General features: G+C 41.0%; 1 protein-coding gene across 6 annotated transcripts in view; it reads left to right on the top strand.

The window, feature by feature from the left end:
* The first annotated feature begins 4,364 nt into the window (after nt 1-4,364).
* The window catches only part of RIC8B (RIC8 guanine nucleotide exchange factor B), a 35,748-nt gene continuing 19,553 nt past the window's right edge, over nt 4,365-20,559 (top strand). For 3 of the 6 annotated variants that reach the window (XM_080634126.1, XM_080634124.1, XM_080634128.1), the window contains exons 1-3: nt 4,365-4,500; nt 7,390-7,437; nt 18,298-18,906. In XM_080634126.1, the coding sequence (XP_080490252.1) occupies nt 4,414-4,500; nt 7,390-7,437; nt 18,298-18,906 (744 nt within the window). In that variant the 5' untranslated portion in view covers nt 4,365-4,413. Of the gene's footprint in view, nt 4,501-7,389; nt 7,438-17,875; nt 17,915-18,297; nt 18,907-20,559 lie in introns of all 6 variants that reach the window. The other 3 variants (XM_080634127.1, XM_080634129.1, XM_080634125.1) reach the window with 3 other exon arrangements.

Below are 20,559 nucleotides of genomic sequence, written 5' to 3'. Positions count from 1 at the left end.
GATGTGTTCTCTTCTTTACAGTACCTTGTAACAAATGTGTTGCCACCAGAATGCAAAATGGAAAAGTCATTTTTCCTTAGGTAAGTAAATAAAGTGGCAAAATTCTCAGGTCTTGTGTATTTAACTAGTGGGTAAAATGGAGAGAGTTTGGGGTCTGAAGTAGCTGAAGGAATGCACTGGAAATCTGCAAGGGCTGAGAGAGGAAGGATGTTCCAGGCCAGGTTTGGGAAGTGTTCAGGCTCTTAAATACTCAGCCAAAGACCCAGAGGGATTTTCAGACAAACATCAGGAGCCCATCTCCACCCCAGGCACCTGATAAAAATCTTGTTTCCTCAGTTAGTGTCACAGACCTTCTGAAATTTTTCCCCATCAGCTGGTATTATTACCCAAGATACCTTTCCTCTTCACTTTTGTTAAGAACAGGCAGATCAGGCTTAGGTTAACTCATCTATTTTATACTTATTCATGTTATTTTCAGGCAAAGTTGTCTACACATGAAGAAAGTAAGTCATCTGAGGAAGTTTTTTTTAGCAGTCAGCCTTTAGCAGATGGAGTTTTGGTGTGCTTGAGACCAAAGTCATTTTGTTATTGAAGATGTTTAAAGCAAAGCTTTGATTCTGGCCTATTAATTAATAACAAGCATAGAAATATCTGCCTCACCAAGACTGAGAAATTCGTACGAGAAAGGCACTAGAATAGAAAAATCCACTTTCTTTTACCCAGTGAATTCCAGTTTTCTGTACTGCACTGCATCTGACGTTAGCCCACTGTGACCCTGTTCACTCATTCATCATTGCTGGAACATCGATCAGTCTCCCATTACCCAATGGACTGTTGACCATGACTTGCCATGGTCGACAGGACCAGAGGCATTGGCAAGATGTATGTGTGAAGAATGGACCATTAACTCAAAGCTTTGGAAGGATCGAGATGGAGATGAACCCCAGCACCACTTGATGGAAGCCAGAATCACTTCCCACATTTTTTGCAATAACTTTTTAAACTAAACAAAGTCTAACCCCCACTGACTGAAAGAAAGGAGAAGATGAAACTATTTTAGCATACAAATATGCCATATCCTTCAACATGTTCAGGGACAACTCAGTAATTCTGATTTCAAGAGCTCAGGGAGAAAGTTCAGGAAGGAAGAGGGATACTGGGCACAGTATCAGCACCAGAAATAGTAAGGCCTTTCTGAGCTAAGAAATGCAACACCGTGCACAAAGTCCTGGGAGAGGCAGCTTTGACCAACAGCAGCAGCACAAGACTGTTCACAAAAAAGAGCCACAGAACATCATCAGTCAGACAGGGCTTTGAAAGGCTTTTGCAACAGAACCTCCTCCACAGTCTGTCTTTTTTTAAATTTTTAATTCATTTATTAACTTGTGTTGATGCCACAGGAGTCTGAACATGCACTTCCAACTACCTTTGACCTGCTTCCGGATGAGGGCTTTTAAATTTAAACTGCATGTTCCTGGGTAGCAGTATCTAGATTACCAAATGTAACTACAGAGGTCACCATCCCTATCAGCATCAGAAGAGCTGCAAGGGAAAGCAGGCCCCCTCCTTGACCACCGCAGGTTGGAACCCACCATATTTATACATACTGCTGCAGCTTTCAGGTCACAGGGGTATAAACCAAGTGGTGAAATGCAGCAGCTCAGGAGAAGATGATAACCTCTGGGAAGAATGGATGGTTAGGGGCAAGAATCTCTTAAATCATCCCAGTACAAATTGCCAAACCTCCTGAGTCAGAGTCTGCAGCCTTCCCTTGACCATGGTTACTGAAACTGCTGCTTCTTGACTAGCCACCTATTTATGGGTATATAAAGTAAATAGAGAGTTTAAATAAAAGATTACACAAATCTTTCTGAAGAAGACTTTATACCACACGCCACAGGACTCAGTCCCATTTTCACTTTATTTTCTTTTTTCTTTCTTTTCTGTTTTCCTTTTCTCTTTTTCTTTTTTCCTTTTTCCCTTGTCTTCCCCCCATTTTTTCTTTCTTCTTTTTCTTTGTTTTCATTTTCCTCATTTTTCCTTTTCATTTTCTCTTTTCTTTTTTCTTTTATTTTGCCTTTTTCATTTTCCTTTTCTTTTTTTTTTCTCCTTTCATTTTCCCTTTTCTTTTTCTTTTCTCTTTTTCTTTTTTTCTTGCTAACTTTCCATCTATCTTCTCACAACAAATACACATTTTATTAAAAGTGTGATCTTTTTCATGAGCTAAAGCATAACAAAAGATAGACTATGTAATATATTCCACATAATATACTGTAATATTATCTATTACAGCATAGCTAACATATATATAATATTTTTAAACAGCTGTACACACACACACATACATGTATGTATGCATATAAAAATCCATTACAATGCTTCAAGATTTTTCATTACCAGGTAGAAAAAAGACTCAGCGGGGGAAGAGCAGTGAGAACTCCATTCACTGGCATGAATCCTGTTTTTGTCAGGCTACCTCTTGCTGTTAAGGTCACTACCCTTTGACAAAAATGGCCTCTGACCTCCCCAGCCCCACAATTCTGTTGTGACTGACCCTGAAACCCATGAAATTCAGGGGCAGACATTGCTTTGGAAGGTTTAGATAAAGCTGACTAACATGGGAAGGGCGCATGGTATGCACCCATCTGAAAAGGTCTGGCAGTCCTTTGGTAGGGGATGCAATTTATTCTGTCCCCCTCCTTCATTCAAATCCTAATCCTTCCTATGCTACATAAAGTGGAAACTAAAACTCACCGATGATGAATAACAATGTGCCTTAAAAGGGCCGTACGAGTTTCCAAGTGTTTATTTTTCAGGGTATTTTTAATTAAAAAATAAAAAAATAGGCTATGTACAAGTAAAATGGGTGTTTTGCTGCGCTATGAAGGAAATCTAAGCAATCTCATGCATCATTATAGAGTTATAAATCCAGCAAGCAAAGGATTATTTTTACTGGGTTTCTCTCCATAGCTTCATTAGCACACACATGGATCTGACTCAGAAGAAATGGCTGTGCACTTCGGGCTGGATTTTATTACTCCTTGCAGTCCAATGACCATGTTGTTCTGATTCTGTATCTCAGTTCAACCCACTGTGGCAAGAAACCCTAATCAGAAAGTTCACATCCTAGTTTGGGTCTGCATCTTTAACACACACGGACATATTTTATCTCCTTCATTGCTCTTTGGAGCCACTGTCCATCTGCAGATGAAGTCTCCTTGCCCTGATGGTGTTTACCACCATGGAGTTGATGGTTTGTGAGAGGAAAGGTTTCTCTTCATGACCACAGAGTACCTCCAGAATTGCCGCTGAACAAATAAATACCTCAAGGAGAGACTGACCTCAGCTGTCTCTGAAGTTTTATTACCGTGGGGTTTTTTCAGTCAATACATTGTTTCTGCTATCTGGACAGTAAATTTTGATTATCAGGCACCCTGATTATGGAAATACTACGTTTCTTCCCAGTGTAGTTTAAACCTATGGCCCTCAAAAGCTCTTTAGAGACATGGCACACCTTTGCCCTGAATACACAGGCAGTTTTGGCAAGGCGGAAAGAGGGTTTTGTCTCCAAATGGAAATGGTGAATGTGCAGGTACCATCACCACCCAGGTGGGTTAGCCTGGAGACAGAAGGGTTTGTTTTGCTGCCAGACATGGTGAAGCCCCACATCAGGCAATGGACATAGACTTCACTCAGGCTGCCCCTTAGCACCATTCTGAGCAGGGCTGGTGGGTAAGGGCAGGGCGGGAGGCAGCTCCGCAACCATGTCACGCTGGAGTATCTGCCCGGAGGCAGGTGTGGTTGAAGGCACCATAAAATGCATCACATTTTGCCTAAAAACTTGAGGGAAAGTGGCCAGCCCGTGTTTTGGCACGTAGCTCTCCTTGTGACAGGCATGGTAAGTGAAGGGTGAGCCGCAGAGAACGCACAACTGGACAAGCCTAGCGAGGGGGGCCTATGTCGGGGTAAGCTTTGTGCCACTGAGCGAGCAGAGGGCACCCTTCCCGCCGGCCGTGGCCTCTGGGGTCTCGAACCCACGGACTTGTCCCGCTGGCCTGCCCCCCTCGCCTGACGCCGCCGAGGCTGCCCAGCGGACCACAGCACCCATCCTGCCCTGCGGCACCAGACCCTGCCGAGCACCGCAGTGCTTCTTCGCTTGGCATGCCGGGAGGCGTAGTCCTCTTCCTGCCGGCGGGACGGGCAGGAAGACAGCCAATAGAAGGGCCCCGGGCGGAGCCTCCAGCCAATAGCGCTAGAGCGCTGCCTGCCAGACCGGGTGATTTCCAAGGGGAGCGTAGTGTCGCGACACGTCACGTTGTGTCACGTGAGGGGTGCGCGGGGCAGGAGGTCAGGGCGAGGCGGGGCGGTGGCTGCTGCCAGCGGAGCCGAGCGGGGCGAGCGGCGGCAGCGGGCATGGAGCTGGGCGCGGTGCTGGAGGCCGTGGAGGGGCGCGGCAGCTCTGAGGCGGTGGAGCGGGTCCTGGCGGGGTACAACGAGGAGGTAACGGGCAGTTCCCCCTCCCCTCGCGGTACGAACCGGCCCCTCAGCTCCCCTGGCAGTATTGCAGCCCCGCTGGGCCCAGGGTCGTCCCTGCCGTTGGCCCCCGCCCTCGGCTCTGCGGCCGGTCCGCTGCGTCGGCCGCGTCTGCTGCCGCTTCCCCGGCGTGTCCCCGAGTGCTGTCCGCCCTCTGTGCAGGGGTGTCGAGCGCGGCCCGCGCCTGGCGGGAAGCAGGCTCCTAAGGGGGCGCGCAGCCAGCAGTATCGCGGGTAGATAACGCTCAGTGCCAGGTTCGGCCCCCCGCGCCCTCTGTCTTGCGTGTACCTTACGTGCCTGACATGGAGCATAGCAGGTTATCGGTTATCAGGCTCTAAAAAGAGCTGTTCCACAGTTTGCTTCCGACGTCTTTAACCTGCATGTACCCCGGGAAAGAGGCTGGGAGAGTAACACTGAAGCCTCTGGGACCATTGTGTACCTGCTTGGCTGCCCGCAGTGCTGCCCTTTGCAGGCAGTCGTCTGTCCCCAGGTCTGGGTGGTGTACTGGGGAGAGGCCTTCCCTTTGCACTTGCTTCGGCAGTGACAGGGTCAACGTGAAGGGGAACAGCTCCGCAGTGGGACTGGGGTTTGTCTGAAGTGGACTGCAAAACCTCACTTGGTTTTATTACATTTCTGGGCAAGCAAAGGGAAGAAAGAAGACAGCTGAAAGCAGGGTTACAACAGGTTGAGCTTTTAGTGCTGACAGGTATTAGAGTACCTAGTACTGCCATTGCAGTGTGGTACGTGTGTGCTGAGTCAAGAAGTGAAGGGAAGGTGATGTTGGGAAGTAGAAATTGGAGTGAAGCTAGATGTTAGATAGATTCCCACATTCTCTCTCCCTCTCCTCTCCTCCCACCTTTGATAGGGACATCTTGACACCTGGATTTTAATAGGGCAGAATAGTCTGTCTCTGAAGATCACAACTCAACCTGTCAGGTGTCTGTTCTTTGTGTAGACACTTCTGTGACTGGTATGCAAGCATCTAAAGCTTGTACTGACTATAGATGTAAATGCTGTTGTGTTGAACTAACTATCTGCTGAAATTTAGGAATCTGTTACACGAATAAACATTCAGGTGTTTAGTTAAAGATTCCTGGCTCTGTCATTAGAGGGAAACCAAATGAATGTGGATTGGTGTATGGTTATCCTTCAGCCTCCAAGAGATGGCTTGAAATTTGCTGCCTTACATGCAATACGTAGTTTTAAATCTATCTTTTAGGTCTAGCAGTGGCAGTGACTGGTATCTTGCGGTTTCTATTCTGTCTATATCAGATGTCTATATCAAAGACATTTCAAGTCTTTGAATGAAATCTTGGGGTTACATGTGTAGCTAAATACTTCTGAAGTCTCAACATGACATTTCTCTTGCTGTGTTTCTTGTTAAGAAGTTTGCCTTAATGTTTCCTACATTTCTCTGTGGAACACATTACTAACTTCGTTATCTTGCTAGTGGGCCAGCAGAGACAGAGTACTCCAGGTTCCAGATCTTTACCTATGCCTCTTTTGGGCTTTAGGTTTCCTTTTTTTTTTCCCAAATAACAAATTAAATATACCTCGATTGAAGAGAAAAGATGGATTAAGTGTGTTTCAAAGGTGCAGGTTGCTGTAGAATAATTATGAGAGAAGATAGTAGGTCTGTTCTTGGTCCTTTATGCTGTCTTGCTTGCAATGAGTATTCCAAACTTCTGTTCCTCCAGTGTTTAGACTGAAGGAACTGTCACTACACTTCTGTTGTAAATTTCCCAAGAATGTTCATGTGCAAGTGCAAATATTGCCTTCTTTTGGTTAATTTCTCATCATTTAATGTTCACTTGCTTTTGGCTGGCGTTTTGCTTAACTTGTGTGGTTCAGTAGTGTTATTGGGAGCCCTGTAAGAGAAGGAAAGGAATTATTTTCCTACTGTCATCAAGGCTCTAACTGATACTGGTAACCCTTGATGATAGGATAGATGTCCAAGGCTTTTCTGTAATTGTTGGCTTGTGTCATGAAAGGTAAGAGGCCACTAATGTGCTATGAAGGGTCACTTAGTTTTCAGTCTCTTACATGATATAGCAAGTTGTATACTATAAATAATATATTATAAATAATGGAAATTGAGAAGCTGTTCATCATGATTAATCACTTGGAAGGTTTGAAGATGTAGTTAAATTAACTGCATAGTATTATTGCTGTTGTCTTTGGCTGGCACAATAAAGTTTGTGTCCTATGAGAGTATTTCACTAATAACATACTTCAGGAAACTAAGATAGAACTAGTCTCAACTACTATTTGAAGTGTTTAACAGAAAATGAGTACTCATTGTTAGACCATGTCTGTCTTGTGTTTGACTGTACTAGAGAAACAAATACCTTGGTAATGTGGTTTGGAAATAGCCACAATATGGAAATGGGTAGATTTTGTAGTGAGTCTTATTTGATTTGCTCTGCTTGTTTTCTGGGCAAGATTATACTATGGTGGTTCTGATATGGGACATTTTAAAGTACAGTCAAAAGGCTGCAAGCCAGAACTGCTTGGGGAAGAATCTGAGTAATAAGGGGTTTGTAAAACACAAGGCTATAGATAACGTTTTTTACACTGTAAAGTGCCGTGCCTGAGGTTAATGCACATCAGAAACAGCCCAAAGATAAAGGGTTGCTCTATACTGATAGTGATTGTGAGATTGTTACTTGGAGCCACTTACTGTAGCTCATGCTGTTGGGTAGAAAGGGAAAAGGACATGAGTTGGCATGATTGTGGCCTCATTATCTGAGATTGGTTTTTACCAGGCTCCTGAAGTGTTACAATGTTTTCACAGGTATTACATACTTAGCAGCAGATGTTCATGTAACGAATGCGAACTCTTCTCTTTTTTTACAGAATAGGACCATTTTCAGATTTGATCCAGCAGATGAAGACAAAAGAAAGGTAAATAAAATAGGCTATCAAGCTGCATGCCCGCTCTGGGTAGAAGTATAAAAAAAGTAAAAGCAGTCTCTTAACTTAGCTGCCACTGTGAAATGGTGCAAGTAGTGATTATAAAGTTCTGGTTTAATCTTGTGTTTCTTCAAAGAGATGTGACAACTACCCATTCCTCTTTTTTTTTTTTTCTGAAAGAGAAAATCATATGCCTCCAGCAGAACCCCCTGTCTTGACTAAAAGTAGTAACAGAAAAACCCATAAATAATTGTATAGGGTACAGATTTGGGATGGGCTGGAGGAGTAAAACCAGTCTTTTGTATCTGCTGAGATAAAAGTTTTGCAATACATTTTTCTATTTTCTCTCTTCTCGCCAGGTAGCAATATCACAGCTGTATTTCTTGTCTATGTTAGCTATTTAAAGAATACTAGAGATTAAGAGACAAGTACAGAAGAAAGCTGTGGAACTATAAGAGAGGCAGAGCTACAGAAGTCTGTTAATCCAAAGGTAGCTGTAGTCAGTGGAATGTGTGCTGTGCGTGTCAGGTTCCAAAGATGGGAAATGTTTGTGTTGTAACATGGAGCTGTATAGGTGTGTTAGGGCTTAACAAGTCCCTGGAGATCCATCCACAGCCTCACATTTAGAGCTTGGACATGGTTTTTTTTCTTTCCTGTTGTTATTTTTATGGTGTAATGTGTAATGACAAGACCCTTCCTTTCTTTTTTTCTAATTAGTTTTTGGGCTGATTTGCATACTTATTCAGAGATGTTCATTAGTGAATGAGGCTCCATGTTTCCACTGTTTCTGAAATAAACTGAGCTTGAAACCGGAATTGCAAGGTTCCTGCAAGGATAGCTTGTCTCAGATTGGACACACATTGATTCATTCCATGATTTTCCCACAATATTTAGATTCCACAATCTAAATATTTCCACATATTAAGTTGAGGATTTTTTGGTAGAAATGGGTGGGATAAGTCTCTCTGTCCTTTGCATTTACAAACTCGTTGGTTATGTGTATTATAAGTTACAGCTTTTCATTACACTATTACTGAAAGATGTTTTAGCTTGGATTTATGTATGGCTTTACTCAAAGTTGATGTTGAGTAATGTGGTGATGGACTGTGTGTGTCCTTTTTGATCTGTAGAAGAGTTCGGGTGGGATCTTGATTTGGTTTTCTTACTGTGTTTGTCATCTTCCTTTTTTTATCTCCACATCCCTTCCACCTCTTTTACCTTGAGAATGAGAAAGTATCTCGTCTGAAAACTGAATGCTAAGTAGAGAACATAGGAAAGGAGAATAGATTGGAAGACAAAATTGGCAAAAGCTAACTAAAGACAATGAGTGGTGGGGGTGTTGACAGCTAATCAGCTGCAGGTGTTAGATATCCTTAGTATCTGTACAACATTGAGCCACTCCTTTCATCCTTCAGTTAAGGAAAAAAAACCAGAAAATGCTCAAATGGAAAGATAAAGTAGTACATGCTCTTACTAGGAGCAAACTAGTGAAGTTGCCACCAAAAGTAATGAGGGTTACTCAAAGCCTGCATGATGTAGTTTCATTCTAGTTCAGAAACAAGTTGCATTTTTGTTTAGTAATACCAAAATGCACTTGAGTTGCTAGTGTTTGCAGTTCTGCTGCTATTAGCTTGGCATGACTGCAGTGAAAGAATGTTTAGACAAAGGATCACAATCCATAATGAAGTCATGTAGGAGAGTTGAAGTTCAGGTGTAGGGGCACATACAGAGGAACTTCAGGATTTTTTGTCTTTGGCTTCTGGTGCTATTGAAAACTTGCCATATAACCTGATGAATGCAGTACATGCTTCTTACTCGTCTCTTGCTGCATTCTGTGTTTGTTCATGTCTAGGAGTAAATTTGCTTTTAGTTACTTCAGCAAGACTCCCAAACTTTGTTGTAAATCATTCATGTCTGTGGAAGAGTGCAAGTAAAAGAACAATAGTAATGCAGGGCTTTTCTTCTGCCTTACCACATGGCTTCAGTCATGACCTTGAAATTACAGCAAGGTTGTGTAACGTAGGAGTAGCTGTGCTTTACGCTTTTCTAGGTTAAATACTGTTTAGGGAGAGGACAAAGCATATACAACAGTGACACATATAAAATAGGAGAGACAGAAAGATTGAAACTATGGCTTAATTACGGAAACTGGGTACATTGGACAGCAAAAATTGTTCTGCTGTAATATGGCTATCGTAATGATGCTTTAGACTGTAAACTAACTAAATCGTCGGTGAGTTTGTAATGCTGAACTCCGGGAGGAAAGTAGGTTGTGTCCTCTAGAAGGCAGGAAGAGAGGTAATGCTATCAAGCTTGTCTATCTGGACATAGCCGCAAGATTGAAACCCACAAGATTTGAATGTGAGTTATTACTTGTCCTGGTGGTTCTGTTTAATGATGTATATGTCTGCATTGTCCCACATGATTCCTGGTATGGATATAGATCAGTTGGCAGTCCATGTTGTACTGTGTGACCTACTCGGATACCAGCCAGATCAACTTGGTGCCGTTCCTTAACTTGGTGTATACTAATAAAAACCATTAATTTCTGAAAGCCTGTTTTCAGTTTGTGTGTGTAAACAGTATAAAAGTTGCCAACCAGAGGTAATGTGTTCTGGAGTAGAGGTTCAAATGAAGGCGTTGTGGTTGCTTCGGAAGAGCTTACACAGCTCTTAGAAATCTAAAATACTTACTTGTTCCGACCAGCCCAGAAGTTCTTGACAGTATTTTGCTGGAAGAGGTTGAGTCTTCAGAACTGCTGTGCCTCACAGCAGTGTGGTAAGTTTGACACGAGCAGTTGGTTCTTTAGGTCTGTGCTTGAATCAGCTCCAGAAAATTAATATCTGGTATTATGACTGGGCAGTCACCTTGGAGAGAGGTGTCAAGCGTAATGTCTCCCTCTGAAATTGGCTCAGCAGACACTTCAGCTCAAGACTTACATGTCCTAATACAAAAAGGAAAGGGTTTTTTTGGAACCACTTTTTCATCACTTAATAGCTTTGTTCTTTATTGTTTATACCTTGACAAGTCCAAATCGTGCTTCTGAAGTAGCAACACATTTGTGCTGTTTACAGACTTAAAATGGTGAGAAAATCACAGCACTGTTTGTGTTTTGGAAACATCTGTCAGTACTGATTCCCTAGCTAGCCATGGCCTTCCACGACTGGAAGAAGCTGCAGCACCATTTGCCTAGGTGATATAACAGAAAAAGTAAATCTGTCCAAGATAGCAAGCAAGACTGACTTTCAAAATTGGATGAAGATGCTGAGTTTAAAGGAGGAAGGGAAAACAAGAAAAAGGAAGCCGCAGCCAAATATAAGAATATTACTCATAAGCTGTATTCTTACCAGGGTCTTCATGATTGATGTATTTCCTCTTTAACTCCTTGTGTTTTGTCTGCTTCACTTTTTATAGGGCTTTTAACTCCTTATTAATGCTCTACTGGTTCTGGCTCACTTGTTGGGTTTGTCCTGTAATCTAAATCTTTAAAGGTTGAAATCAGTTTTCTTGAACATAATGGATCTAAAATTCAAGGCTTTCTTTAGTGGTAAGACAATCAACAAAAGTCTTTTCCCCCCATGCTGCTGTTCGAAAGCTGGTGAAATAGATGATGGCAAATCATCAAATGTTTTGTGGGCCTTTCTCTTCTAATTAAATTCATGATGTGGGGATATTCCTTAAGGCTGTGGACTGTGCCATATTTGAACTTTGGAAGGATATGAGCAGTAAAATATGCTGATGGAGTGAGATGCTGTCATGCTCTAAATCTCAGCAGAACCTCATTATTAGGTAGTGCTGTTGACACTGTGACACTTCTGGGAGGTCTGAAGGCTCCTGCAGCCACAAAGGCACAGAGCTTTTCTCCTCCCAGTACTTTATTCAAGCTTTTAAAGTCTGTTAGTGAGTGACCTATAAAAATACTAAGCTCAAGAGCTCCTGTGGATACACTGTGTGGTATCTTAGTATTAATTGCTGTTATTGTTCTGACTTTACTGGAACCCCTAAGGGAGTACCAGTCATTAAGAGAAGGAAAGTTACTAAGTATCCTTCATTAATACTAAGCATTTGTTTTAATTCCCTTGGGTTCTGCCTGCTCCCATCCTGCATTTTTCAGTTTTTGTATCTCTTAAGGTTTCTGCCAAGCGTCTCTCCTTATAACACCCTTCTTTCACCTCTGGGTTACAGAGGTTCTCCCAGTTCAGTGGAGAGGGCAATGAAGGCTGCTGAGAATGCAGCTATGCAGAATTTCACCGTTCTGTAACCCTAACCAAGGGTTTATTCCACCAGTTCTGACAACACGGATTCCGGTGTGTACCCCTTGCCTTCCTTATGGAGTACCATCTCACATGGTCAAACCTGTGACTTGGGACTTCTGACATGTCAGAGCTGGCTGGCTCCTGCCAAATATGTCAACCTCCTGCTGTCAGTATGGGCTCAGCAATGAAGTTTTCACATGAAGAAGGCTAAATCCTCAAGGAATACAAGTGTACACCTCCCATTTCCACCCCTATGTGTTCACAAAGACTAGGCAAAATTTGGGCATGGCCTTTTCAGACAAGGTTATCTAATTGTCAGTACTGTTCATTATAAATGTTATATGACTATTGTCTTCCAGACAAAATGAAAGCTTGAACTAACTTTTGAAATATTCTTGGGCTTACTTTCTCACTTGGAACCTAATAGCAGAATAAAACAATTATTTTATTCTTTTAATGCTGTTCCTATTAGCAGAAACATTCTTATTCAGCACTTCCAAATTATGCCTCTTTGCTCCTCTAATCTCTTATCTCTAACTTGCCAAAACCATAGTTTCTCTGGTTTTCTGCAACACTGGTTTTGCATAGTCTACTGAAAATACAAGAAATGAGGAAAATGCTTAATTTTGCCTTATACGAGGTGGAGAGGGACTTGTGTTTTAAGAGAAACTTCTGAAACATGGGGAGCTACAGAAACTTTAGAGTCGTAAAAATTCATGTACAGTTTATTGTGGTTACTACTAACATTCATCCACCTGAAAATTGGGTAGAGTCTGCTATGAATCTTCATGTTTATAGTAAAGTAGAAGGTAAGTTTGAGGAATAGATAACAAAACAGAGTTGGTAAACAACAGCAGACCTATGTGACCTGTTGGGGAAATACAGTTCCTTGTGAACTTTCTGTTTGGCACTACCCTTGGTTTCATTAACCGTTCTTACCACTGAACAGCAAATGAGCTAGGCTGAATTAAATTAAGAACATACTTCACTTGAAGCCCTACAGACAAATAAAACTGAAATTTGAAAGTCATGAAAAGCATGGGTCAGAAGACAAAGTGAGCTAGAGAGACTTAAGCCAGTGCAGGTGAAGGAAAGCATTACTTTGTACCACTTCTGATGTTCCTGTTCCCCTAAATGAATGTTCTCTGGCATATAATACTTGGAGAAGCCAAAGACATGGTGGCTTCTGGTTTGTCCATGCTAAGAGTGAGCAAGCATGTACTGTTAGGTCTGTGACTTTCTTTGCCAGCAATTAAAGAAGAGTGGGGGGGATTAATTTGATTCTTGTGGACAGTTCTTTAAAAAGTTTGATTTTTTGCTTAAGTTAAGCCTAGTAAGTGCGGTAAGAATTTGGTAAGTCTGACATACTCATATTGCTCTCCATGTGCTAATACACTGTTCTGTGAACATGTGTGAATTTATGCCTTGAAATGTACGAAGAAATCTTAAGAATGTTGATCCTCAGAAATGAGTAAAGGTGATACAAAACCAAGCACACTTCCAGGGTTCTTCTGTTGCAGCGTTTCTGTTCTTGATGGGCTTTTCTGGCAATTTTGTTACTAATATGCTGTGTTACTGAGGAAAGTGGAAAAATAGGAGCAACATCTATTTCCAAGTCAATATGACAACAGGTTGGTTTTTTTTCCCCTTTGCTTTAAATTAAACTCAGTTGCTAAGAAGCGTACCTCTCCTGGTACTTACAGTGTCTATGGCATAAGTAAAAAATAAAGGTGCAGAGAAAAAGTATGCACTCTGTTTCTGTAACAGAACTTCTGTGGCTCACCTTTGAATTGCAGCTTCTCTAGCACTGAACAATCTGTGTTTAAATTAAATGCTATGTTTAATGAAGCAGTGGTGTTTGCTTGGGTTTGAAAACTTGCAGCTTGGAGACTGTATTCTCTTGTTCCTGCTCTAATCTGAAAGCCTGTATAAGAGAATGATTTGCCAAAGGGAAAGAAGCAAATAAAGGGAAATTGTTTCCTTTTCTCACCAAGACACTTATTACTCTGGTGTTGAGAAGCTACAGTAAATTCAGCTGACGTAACGTAGCCAAAGTTTGCTGATCTTTGAATTGAAAAGAAGTTAATATAGGTCAAGCATTTTTTTTTAAACATCTTCAAGCACAAAGAGAGGAGGTAGAAAAGGACCTTGCGTGTAGGCACCCTAGGGCCAAAGAGCAGGATCATGAAGTACCCTGTTTTTCACAATCACCTAGAATCCCCTAGCTGAGGTTGAGCCTGGGAAATACAAGCACCTGTTAAGAAGCACTTGGAGTGCTTTCCTTTCCTCCTTGCTTCCCCCTTCTTCCCCTTCCAATCTAATTAGCCTGTAAACAAAGATGGTGAAAGAAAATGGAAGTAAAGAGGTGATACCTTTTTGCCCAAAGCCACACAAGAGGTCTGTGGCTGAGCAAGGAAGAAAATGCAGGTCTTTTCTATCCCAGGGTGTTGCTTTTTCTATAGGACTGTGTTGGTGCTTATCATCAAGAGTTGATGCTACCAGGATAAAGGATGAAAATGGGTTGATATTTTACTTGTCAAGACAAGATGACAAGTGGGTGTTTTGGGGCTTCCTTTCTTTAACATGAAATAAAACTTGAAAATACTTTATCATTGCACTACAGCATAGACAAAAGAAACAGCGTAGCAAAAGAATCTGGCTTAACCTTACTGAAAGCAAGGAAGCTGAGAATTCTTGAATTTGAGAGAAGTAACTGTATTTTACAATTTTAAAAAGGCTAGAAATTGCCTTGTTCCATGGAAAAAGTACATGAAAAGCACTTCTTGCTGTAGCAGAACTGATGAAAGTCAAACTCCCTTCTGAATGTTGAAAGGAGAGAACTCAAAAAAAAGGAATGGTAAATTCCTACAGTAATTTAGGGAATAGCAATAAGCCCCTGAAAGTAGGACAATCATCAGATGATATTTTGTGCTTTTGTTTCCAACTAAATAAATAACATCTGTGCCTCTTAGTTTATGCTATGCTAATGGTCTATGGGGTGATAGAAAAAGTACCACCTAAAGAAAATGAAAAGCATAATAATGCTTTTGTGGTCACATCCTTTCCTATTTCTCTTCTCTCTGGGGATCACTTCCTTCACACCATCAAGGGGAAAGCAGAAAATGTGCTGTATAGCATTTGGTTTAAGTTGTCTCCAGGGTGATTTCCTGGTAGGATGAATTTTGTTTCCTTACTTCAAAACTTCCCATGGATCACTCTTCAGCTGTAGTCAGATGCTGTACTTCTTCCTAAGCTCCTATTGGCACTTGAGATCAGCCAGCAATGGTTCACTGTCATGGATTTTGGCAGTATTGCAAGTGGTATTGTCATAACTGAATGCTGATTCCTTTAAAATCCCTCTTGATGACTCACCAGGATCTAAGTCCAGAGAACTTTGCCAGCAGTTCCTAAGTGATTTTCACTTATGGGAGTCTTAGATGTTATTTTTGCTGTAATGGCTAGGAAGCTTAGTAACCTGTTCTTAAGTTTGTGATGGCTTAGTTGTTAATCTAGTGTCCTAGTCTAGTAGAGTGAATAATTGATGCTTTTAAGAGTAAATTCTAGGTTTGTTTATGTTGGGAAATCTTTCATGCAGCCAAAGCTTCAGGAACGTTATTCTGTTTAGTCTCTATCTTTTGTACAGCTGTTCAGAGTTAAGAATCCTCTGTTGCTGCATTTCACTAAGATTTGAAGCTATGAGATGATGGTTTTTATAATCTTGAATTAAATTGCAAAGGTAGTCTTCAGATGTGTAGAGGGAGGGTTAGGCTTCCACCTTCCATGGCAATTCAGTGGGGGTTTGGTGCCCTTTGGGATCTTCCCTGCAGTGCTTTTGAAATTGCAGTTACACTTCCATAGCAGCAAGTGGGTACAACTTACGGAGTTGGGGGGGGGAAATCAGTCTGAATTTGGCAGGATTGGTCTCTTTGTAGTCAAATGAGTGTTCAGGTTTTATCTGACTGAGATTAAAGGCCAGTGCACCAGATGCAAGATGTGTATAGGCTCTGCTGCTAACAAAACCGAGTGGAAACTCCCTTTAATTTCAGTGGGTATTGATCAGGTCAGATAATTTATGAAGTGATCCTTGGTATTTAAAGTCCTAGAAGAAACCTTCAGCACTGTTAATGAAAAATCAGATACATTTCTGTGCTGTATTTATTTACTGATAAGACAGGCTGTGTGGCCCAGTGTGTCTCTGAAATGTTCGTTCATCATCTTGGTTTGGGGAAGGCTGGTAACTTGACTTCTTGTGGTGTTAATATGGTACTCACAGTTCTGAAGGCAGAGTCCAGCTGGTAAACCAGCAGTGGGACTCGGGTAAGTTACTGCAGACCACCTTGTGGCAGCTGATGTTAACAAGGAAGGCTGTAACTGCTAAGTCGAATAGAAATGTGCTTAAAATGTGCTTAACAGAATCAACTGGCCTTTTCCTGAAGTTCTGTGAAGTGTCCGTTCAGTTCTGTGTTATTCCTCAAAACCAGACAGACCTCACAACTGTTGCTTCAGCTTGCAAAAGCCCAGTTAATTGTATGGAAAACTTTTAACAATAGAAACAAAGTTCTTGTAAGGCGTAGAGCTGTGACCAGGTAATTTGACTGTAGATCTAAACTGGTGAGTTTTTTGTTTCCTAGCATCTTTAAAAAAATGCTTCAAAGGTGTCACCTTCAGAAACATTTAGTGCAGGTCTAACATGCTGTGCTCAAGTCAGGGGGTTATACATATCTGTAGGAGCAGCATTAGGTTAATGTTGAGGAACTCTGGAAACTTCTGTACTTGAGTATCTTTTTCCAGGTACTTGTCCATGAAATTCCCACAGTCAGTATCTGTATGCCTGTACAGGTAAAATCCAGATGTGGATTTTATACTGCTGCAGTGCCTGTAATATTCTGACGATGACTTCTCGTGTTGCCTGTGTGATAATAAGAGGTGGAGCTCACTCCTTGTTTTCAAACTCTTACTGGATTAATCTAGTCAGGGCTGTGGAGATGCAGTTACAGTCTTGATCGTCTGGGTGGTGCTTTTGGGTGGGCTTCACCGCAGGACAAGCATACTGGAAATCATATTGTGAGTTCCTACTGTCTGACTTTGTTTACAGATTGTCTTTTAACATTGTTGAAGGCTTGGGTTGTTTTCTCCCTTATTCTTCTGGTGTGTCTGCTCTAGATTTGCTTTAGACTTAATCTTTTTTTTTATTTTTGGCTTTAATCACAAGTGATCACAGTAACAAAACTTGCTTGGGTGTCCCAAATGGAACTTTTGTTTGGAACTTTGGGTTAGGGTGATAGGCAGCTTTGCTCCTGGCCTTATTTTTGTGGTGGTGGTGAAAAGTGCAATTCCAGAAACCCTTCCCAAAGAACTATTTTTTCTTTGCTCTACTAGTATTCATGTGGTTTGGGGTTTTTTATCACTTTGTGGTTGGCATACACTGCTTGAGACCACAATATGTGTTTCAGGTCCTAAGTGGTTCTTCTGTACTAAGGCTGTTCAAATCAGTTGCTGCTCTGGCTTCTTTGGTAATTTATTTGTGTTGATGATCAAGACACAAAGGTTGGGGGTGAAAAAGGAGGAGGAAGTGTGTCCTAAAAGGAAGAGCTGTACAGTACAATGCAGTTTGTATTGCCATTTATCTGGGAACTTCTTTGTAACTATCCTTTTGGCTTTGGTACCCATGAGCAGTAGTGTTGTCCTGAGCTTAATGCATAAAAAGCATATGAAGTCTTCTCTCATCAAGCAATCTCTTCTGTCCTATCTTTTCTCCCTTTTGATCATCTGATTTTCTGTTTCTGCCTTATAAAAGGCAATTCTTCTATAATTCACTGTTACTGTTCTGACCCACAGGTTGTTCGAGTGTTGTATTTTCCCATACTGCATTCATATGATTAATGTTTACCCCTGCAGTCATGTTGCTATAGAGTATCGGTGAAGTATTTTGACTTTAAGAACAAAAAGCAGCAGTTTTGTTGATTTATTTAAACTGCTACAGCCTGAGTCTTCCAATAAAACTGCATTATGTTTCTGTGTCAGAGGTAACATTTCTAAAGGTCTTACTTAAGATGGGAGAAGTCCATAGATCAGGTTGACGTGGCAACAAATTATAGCTGTTACCAAACATGGAGTACTAATACTTGTATGTTGAGCAGCAGTTAGTTTGGTTTGGTTTCTTTTTTCCCCAGCCCTCCCCTGACTGAAACAACCTCAACATCATTTTTCAGGTACTGTAGGTGTGACTGTTCTACTTTGATGTATTTTTAATACCACCTGTTTCTCTCTAGCCTTATTACTCTGGTACTCAGGGTTTTAGTCCCAATACTAAGAGAACTTCATAATTGATAATGGTAGATAGCATCTGCCTTTTGGCTTAATGCTTTTGCCAATTTGTTGATGCATTTAGATAGTATCTGTGAGGAAAGCTTTTGATGATCTTTGGAGGTCTTGCAATGGTTTATTTTTTGAAGAGCTAATATTGAATACCTAGTTTCTCAAGTCAGCTGAAAACTCAAAAGCTATATGGAAGCTTAGTAAAAGTAGTTTCCTATTGCCACTGATATCTTGATGCTAAAACTGTTCCTTTTTTGTTTGTCTTGTGTTTGCATAGAAACTGTGTGAGGGAATTCTAAACATCCTTGAAAAAGACACAAAAACTTCATGTCAAGTTGCCTGCTTGGAGGCCCTCCGGATTCTCTCCAGGGACAAGAAGGTTTTAGTGCCTGTAACCACAAAGAGGAACATGCAGATCCTCATGAGGCTAGCAAAGCTGGACACTGCAGAAGATCCTTTGGAGAGAGTCTCTGAATTTCCTGTTATAGTAGAAGCTTTAAAATGCCTCTGTAACATAATTTTTAATAGTGCTGTTGCACAGAAGCTCAGTTTGGAACTGAATCTTGCAGCTATGCTCTGCAATCTTCTGGAAAAATGTAAGGACCAGCAGTTTGTTGGTGACATTAAATGCTTTGATTTGCGCCTCCTCTTCCTCTTGTCACTTCTGCACACAGATATCAGATCACAGTTGCGTCAGGAACTACAAGGGGTGCAAGTTTTGACTCAGGCTTTGGAAAGTTCCCTGAGTGTAAGATGGACAGAAGAATATAAAGCAGCAGAAGATCGTGACAGGCCTCCTCTGTCTTTGCAAGAGACAGATTGTGCCATTGAGGCACTAAAAGCTCTTTTTAATGTAACACTTGACAGTTGGAATGTCCACAGCGAGGTAAGGCTTAGCTGAAGTGTTCTTTAAAATGGTTTTGTTTAGCCTGCTGCTTACTAATAATCAGCTGGCTAGGAAAAACTATTTAATGTAAGTGTATCAATAACTGCATCTCTGGAGCTTGTGGACTGTAGCAATGGGGTAATAATTAGAGCTGGGAAGTCTGTCTAGTTTTCTTCTGGGGTTTTTTTGGACATGATGATAAACACATCAACTCTAATTTTTAACAAATAACTGAAGAAAGAGGAAAGAGTGGCACTGTTTTTAATACCTTTATCTCCCATCCTCCCAACACCAGCTTTGGACTGAAACTTGATCTTTTAAGATGAGGTCAAGTATGAGAACCAGATGCACTTTCATTGTTACGTCTTATGAATAGGATTTGTCTTGGGTTTTTTCATTGTAGCGTCAGATCTGCTTTTTTTTTCTTGAACAGATATGCTTCCTATGTGTTGCATGCCTAAATTTCTGAACAGAAATGGTAACTTGTTTTATTGAATAACCCAAGTAATAGAATTATATAGGGAATCTTTCTTTTTAGTTCCCATCACATTGTCTCTAAAATAGTGTTGTTAACTTTTCACTGGTCATTGTAAATATGCAGCATATAAAGCTAAGCAGAAGTTTACAGTAGTTAAAATCGACACAATTGTTCTCTTTACTGCATTGGACTTAAACAGCAAATATGACATTAATCGTAACAGTAAGGGATGTAAAACTTGAGAAAAGTCTAAAGCTTATTCTTTGCTTTGATGCCTCAAGGATACCCTGAATAAGAAATCCTGAAATTTAAGATGGGGAGAGGGTCAAAGAAGCTAAAACTCTGAATTTAAGGGAAACATAAAGAAAATGACAGACTTTTCTTTTGTTTATATTCCTGACTTAGACTTTCATTAAAAATATCTTTAACTTTACCAGAGAAAGTTCTTTGTAAAGGCAAGTGATTGTTTTGGAGGGAGAAACGAGTGGAGAAAAATTACCCAAAGTCAAGTATGTAACACAGCTATATGAATGGTTTACTTGTCCAGAGTTTGGAAAGTATTGTCTTTGTGATTAAGTTATTCTGTGAGGAGGAATAATGTCAGGTGTAAAGTTGGAAAATGAAGCTCTGTTACATGTGCACTTTGTAAGAAGTAAGCTCTTGAAATCTGGATCTTGAAGTTGGTGTAATCTTTCAAAATACTGGGAATCCTGAGACATGAAAAGCCCAGTTTACTTCAGGAAGGCAGGTGCGAGGTGGCACAAAGTTGTGGCATTACCTTATGAAGTTTCATGTGGCCATTATCTGAATGAAGAGCCCATGCATGCGGCTGTCAGGAAATTTTCCTTTCTTTTGTTTTTAATGAGAGTTTAAAACATTCTGAGGTGGGAGAAGCTGATTTTGTGTTTTGAGACAAAGTTTATATAATGTCTCTACTAAAAGTTCCTAAAAGCAAGGAACCTTTAAATCATGCTTTACTACTGGTTAGCCAGATGTCATTCTGCTTAGCGAGTATCCCTGTGGAAATGCTAATGATCTATAAGAAGAGTAAACAGGATGTTAATTAAGTGAGCTGAAGATGCAGAATCTGAAGGGATTACAAACAGTAGACCGGATGGGAAATAAAAAGCGAGCAGAGATGTTTGGTGTGTGGCTAAAAAACTAAATGAGGTCCA

Source organism: Psittacula echo (assembly GCF_963264785.1).
Source record: "Psittacula echo genome assembly, chromosome: 1".
In the NCBI taxonomy this organism is placed as follows: domain Eukaryota; kingdom Metazoa; phylum Chordata; class Aves; order Psittaciformes; family Psittacidae; genus Psittacula; species Psittacula echo.
This window is presented reverse-complemented; position numbering and strand designations above follow the sequence as displayed.